We start from the raw sequence: 6000 nt of genomic DNA on the forward strand, positions 1-6000 counted from the left end.
ATACCAACCCTAGGTTTCTACCGAAACTTCTAGGAAAATGAAAGATATTCGTTTTAAAAGGGACGATTCGCAAAAATAAATCCCACGAAAATTATTTTTTTTCTCTCGCGAAAATATTAGCCTGAACCAAACTCTTATTCGATGTCTGAAAAGATAACGCGAAGTTCGGGTTTCTTACGGCAACGTTCTGTGTCTGAGACATTTTTACGAAAATCTCTGAATGTCTTATACATAATCTGAAAGTCTTATACATAATCCATAATTCTAGTAGAATTTTGTTTAAATCTAAAAGATACATGCCGGGACAGGCTCCGGTATATACTGTAGTATATTTAATATTTTTCAATACCAACTAGTATTTAATTTCTCTAGTATATTACGTTCAGAAAATGCTTGAACAACAAAAAAAAAAATCTCTGAATGTCTCTGCAGTGAAGAGAAGCTATTTTCAAAAATACATAGCTATTCGGTAATTTTCTCGGAAGCGATATCAGAGCCCGATTCGCATCCCCTATATCAAAACTAATTTGGGGATGCATGCAGCCTAGGTGGTACCGGGTAGAAAACATCTACTGGCGAAAATTCATCCACTTAAGGTAAGAAATACTGACCAATAGTTGAATTGCACTCTTCAGTGTTGGTTTGGTCCGTATCATTAAATCCCTGTACCTTTCCGATACAACTTCGGTTTGATTGAAACACACCCGGACCAGGTCCAAAGCCTGCCGGGTAGCACACTGGTGACTCTGTTCCCGTTGAGTTATCCCATGTACCGCAATCATATCCTTAAAAGACGAAAGAAAAAGGTGTTTGATAGTCGCCAAACACCCTCTCCGTTTGTTGACACCCTCCTATTTGAAACCCTCGTTTCTTAATTTACGAAATATTTTCAAATTTCAAAAGCAAATTCAAAAAGGTTTAAGAATGGAAATATAATGTAGTCTCCATAACTCGAACACGCACGGGGGAGAAATATTTGTTCGAGTTAAGGAAATTTCGAGTTATGGAGTAAGGTTTACAAGACTTATAAAACTTATTCGAGTTATGCTGTAGGACGGAAGAACTTTGAACACTGTGCTAATATACCGAACGTTGTTTTGGATAGGGTACCCCTCCCGGACTAACATTCCTTTGTGTAATCCGGGATAGCGGGCTGAATATTGTAAAATACTTTTATAGAGGTACAGAAAATCATAAATGAGTTGAGGCAGGGGGGGGTCGGTACTAAAATCCAAGACATATATTATGAGTACTAAAAGGTTTTTTGACAATTTTTGACATATCCCCACCTAATTTTTGAAAAAGGAATTTCAGTACACATGTACTAAAATTTTTTTTGACATTTTTGCATAGTGACCACCTAAATTAGGCTTATTTTGGAATTCGGTTCAGAGAATGGCGGTCTTTGGACTTTCAACAAAATGCTAACTCTGGTTATTTAAGCTGTCAATGAACCTGATCTATCTCTCTCTATTCTAAATAAAGACTCAGAAACAGTCAAGACATTTTTGCTCTGCTCTACTTTAGTTATTGCAAAGATTGATTGGTTATTTTTCCCCCTCTAATTTACAGCTTGCTACTTCTTTTCTATCCAGTTATCCATGGTTCTTTACAAAAACAAAGCATTCAACTTCGAAAACATTTTTTTATTCCATATTATATAAAAGCAGAACATTAAATACACCCCTGTTTCACAGCCCCGGTGAACCTTTTTCCTCAGTGGGGATAAAAATTCCTATTGAAATGCTAATGGGATAGAAATTCTATTGTTCCAAGGCTAAAAATCCAAGTGAGGGGTGGTTTTGGAGTGCAATTTTTTTAAGAATGGAATTTTGAGTGGGATGAAGTCAAAGTCAATTTTCCAGTGGGACTGAAATTCAAGGGTATTTTCCCACAGGGGACGAAATGTTTACTTAATTTATGACACAGGGGTGTTTAAATCTTAAATAGAAAGTTTTGATTTTTTTGATTTTGCCTAAAATGCTTGGTGAATAGTTAAATTTCCTAAAATTTGGTGATTTTTAGTACTCATGCACTAAAATTTTTCTAAAATTTCTTGAAGACCCCACCTAATTTGGGATTTTAGTACACATGGTACTAAAATGCTTTAAGGCCTTTTTTGTAATACCATCACTTCACTAAAAGTCATGATGTCTGAAATTTTAGTACCGACCACCCCACCCCCCTGGTTGAGGAAGAAAGATGGCTAACTTTCCGAAGCTTATTTTCCAACTACCTAAAATCCTGGCCTTTTTCCATCAAAAACCGACAAAAGAATCTTAGTCTGAAACTTTAAACACTGTATTATACTCACCAACAAAGATCTCTATCTGAATATCAATGGCCTGACCCACGGTACCAGTAATAACATCTTTTTGTTTATCAAACAATCTGTTGATCGCTTCCTCATCAGTCTGAAGAATTGTGAGTTGTGGGCCACTAGCCGGTGGTTTAAAGTTTATAAATTTATCTAGAAATACATGTAGACAACATTCCTATAATACAATGTTTTCATTCAATTTCAACAGGGGTAAGTGTTAAAATCTCAGACATATATCATATATGTATACTAGCGTTTTCGAGAACTTTGAAATAAAAATAACATTTCAAATAAATGGTATTTTATACAAGTTTTATTATTTAAAAAATGACTAAAAATTCCGAAGATTCGAAAAAATGATGAAAATCACCAATCTTAATACCAATACAGTATACTAAAAAATTTCTTAAAGTTTAGTTCTGGATATCAACTTTTTGGTATTTCAGTACCCCACTTAAAAGGATTTTAAAGTTTACTAAAAGAATTGTCTGAGATTTTAGTACTGACCCCCTGATTTCAGAGATATTTGATATGATCACGACACGACAGTACAAAAACAAAATCTTCTTTGACTTTATTACCATTTACTTTCGCGGACCCAGTAAAACAGGGGAGTTTGTACATCTTTTAATTTTCGCAAAGCTGTCATTTCTGAGGTTTTTTACTCTATTTGATGAGATATAAATAAAGACATAAAATCGCAAATTTTAAGCTCACCTTTAGTTAGGTATATCTTAGACTAGTAAACTAGTCGTTCAAAACAACCCATATACAAAAAATTCAAGCTCCAAATAAAAAGAATCGAAGAGGTGAGGTTGCGTGTCTTATCTGAATTTCAACGACTAGAAGCTTCTTTCCTAAAAAAACGTTTTTTAATTTTACAACCTCTTTTAGGTTTTTAAGAATCCATCCAACTTTTTTGACTAAATGATATTTCATAGTAACATTAAACATGGGAACATATAAATAAATGAGCATTTCCAAAAATACAATAAACAGAAAGAAAAATAAATGCAATCCCGCACGCGTCAGACATACAGAAATCTGTATGTCTCTCCTTACGTATTTAGGTGAAGAAAAAAAGGCGTTGGAAGAAGCTTCTAGTCGGTTATTTTCCTTTTCTCTCTCACGCGCGCTGAATATTTAATTTTTGCACAGCGAGTGGAAAAAAGAAAAAGGGGTGCGAAAATCAATGAAACTATATTTTAAAGAGTAAAATGAGAAAACTTTTTAAGAAAGCAAACCTTTAGAAAACGTGTACTCTTGATCTGGTTGTATCTATAATAAATATAAACAAAATCAATCATCAAGAGATAGACACATGGTGTGTCGATCTTTTGCCTTCATCGAAAAGACATTTTGTACTATCTGCCAGGGCAGATTCATGACTGCATGATGAATAAGCTTCCTTTGAGCACAAAAAGTGATTATGTTTACATGGCCCCTGGCGTGTGCATCGAATTGAGGGGCCAAAAAAATATGTCGCCCACCATGGTTGGGCGACGAAGAAAATTTTCGACTTTTTGCCCTTATTTCACCCCTCTAAACGGTATATATAAGATTTTTCAAAGTAAAAAAAAAATACTTTCCGGTGACGGGGGCCATGGTTTATATGGAAAAAGTTTTGAAAAACTGAAATTACGGTCGTTGAGTTAGATAACTGGACCAAGCTTTAACAAAAAGTACAAAGACAATCACCCAAAACATTCACTTGCCCATTTTTACATTCAAGGAGCCAAACAAAACTGTCCGAGTTAGGTAAGCCGGTGTAGGGGCACTCTTGTTAAAAATGACACACTTGCATTGAAGTGATTATAGTAACATCAATAACATCAATTTAGCCGAGCTATAGTTTAGACGGCCGAATTTTCACCCTGCCTATTTTAATTGCGAATTAAAGTTGGCATAAAATTGGCTGTCTAAAGGCAATGCATTGCCCTCTTTTAACGTCAATGCAATGAATTTTTTCAATCTTTTCCAAGCAAAGATTTTGATTTTCAACTGTGTGTCCACTTTTGGCCTACTCTAATAATTAGAATAGGTAGGGCAGAAAGTCGGCCGTCTAAACTAGCGTTGAGCTATTTGATTACTAAAATTAGTTTGGACGCAGAAACTCAGGGAAATGTTTCTCATGTGGAATAGATTTTTGGCAGGAATTTGCTCGAGTTGTTTTAGAGGCAGCTTAAAAATTTTCCTTTTAAATTCATAACCAGCCCCTGAAAAGCCGACCGGTGGCATTTAACCACAAGAACAGCGGCCTCGCTATAACTATCTAATCTTTAACCCTTATTAGCCCAAGGGGGGGGGTAGAATCTGCCACGAAAGGTTCTTTCTCCAGGTTCTTTTGTGTATATCTCGGAGAAATTTTTTTTAAACGACTTGAAACTTTTAAGAAAATCTTATTAAGAGTAATTGTGTAAAATTTTAGGGTCAAAGGTCTTCCAGATCAGACTTTATTGTGAAACATTACATAAAACCCAGCTAAAATCGCTTAAAACTCAAAACTTTAAGGTGCTGATAACTTCTGAACTATTAATTCGATCATTTTGAAATTTTGACACGTGATAGGTATTGACAAATATTATTTTGAAAATGATGACATTTTTGTAAACCATTTCTTTGGGCTTTTTTCCGACAGGTGGAAATTTTGTGATGACGTCATCGCTTTTTGAATGACGTCATCAATTTTTTTTCTTTCTCGAAATTTGTTTTAGGATGGAGAACATTTGTACCAAATTTCATGGTCATAGCTCTTCTAGATCAAAAATAATCGAGGGTGGTATATTCTACCCCCCCCCCCCTGGGGATACAAAAGTCAAAAAAGCTTGGGGTTAATAGGGTTAAGAAAATAAGTCTTTCTTCGACACAAGTTAGAGAAAGATCAAATCATAGAAAGCATTTTAAACTAATTTCCAGCTGAGAGGACCAATATTGTTGTTCGAAATACAAAAATATTCTAATTATAAAAATTCGAATTAGAAAAAGCTGCCTGTAATTTACTTACAAAATGCCCGTCAAATCCCTCTTCCATTATTTGTATTTCTCTAGTTGCAGTTGGATTTTTCATATGGGAAACTTTGACCATGACCGCATCACATCCTAAACAAAAATCAAAGTTAGATACATAGCAATAAGGAGAAAAATAAAAACAATCAATCAGAAAACATACTAAAGTCTTTTCAATAAAAACAATTATACTGTGACTTCGTTTCGAAATAATCAATGATACCAATAATATCAATGCACCAACGCTTAACATTTTCCAACTTTTAATTGCACTGTTAAAAAAAGATAACACAACCCCCGTTTTTAGTAATAAGTTGGAAATTTGATATTTCACAGAAAAGTGCTACCAAGGGGTATTTCAGGTCCCATATCTTCCGAAGGACTTTTCTGTTTGCCTTGAAATTTAACAAACTTCTTAACCTAAGGTTGAACTACCACTGGTGTAAAAATGAACGTTATAGCATAAGTAGAAAAAAATGCTCAATTTTTGCAATCGCAAATTTAACCGTTAAGAATCGCGAATTTTTCAACCAAAAATACATTGAAATATAGCGCTCTTGATTCTCTAAAACAAGCAAAAAAAATTTCCATAAATATATTTGACTGTCAAAAGTTACAGGCATTCTTGTTTCCACTGCCAATTATATCTGGACAGACTTTAGTAACGTTTGGCA

General features: G+C 34.5%; 1 protein-coding gene across 1 annotated transcript in view; it reads right to left on the reverse strand.

Moving 5' to 3' along the window:
- The window catches only part of LOC136802504 (uncharacterized), a 44566-nt gene extending 39152 nt beyond the window's left edge, over window positions 1-5414 (reverse strand). The window contains exons 1-4 of the mRNA XM_067059235.1: window positions 5325-5414; window positions 3565-3598; window positions 2315-2470; window positions 612-785 (exon numbers count right to left, since the gene is read on the reverse strand). Coding sequence (XP_066915336.1) covers window positions 612-785; window positions 2315-2470; window positions 3565-3598; window positions 5325-5405 — 445 coding nt within the window. The 5' untranslated portion in view covers window positions 5406-5414. The remainder of the gene's footprint in view (window positions 1-611; window positions 786-2314; window positions 2471-3564; window positions 3599-5324) is intronic.
- Window positions 5415-6000: the final 586 nt, after the last annotated feature.

Source organism: Clytia hemisphaerica, unplaced genomic scaffold (assembly GCF_902728285.1).
Source record: "Clytia hemisphaerica strain Z4C2 unplaced genomic scaffold, Clytia hemisphaerica genome assembly, whole genome shotgun sequence".
NCBI lineage: Eukaryota > Metazoa > Cnidaria > Hydrozoa > Leptothecata > Clytiidae > Clytia > Clytia hemisphaerica.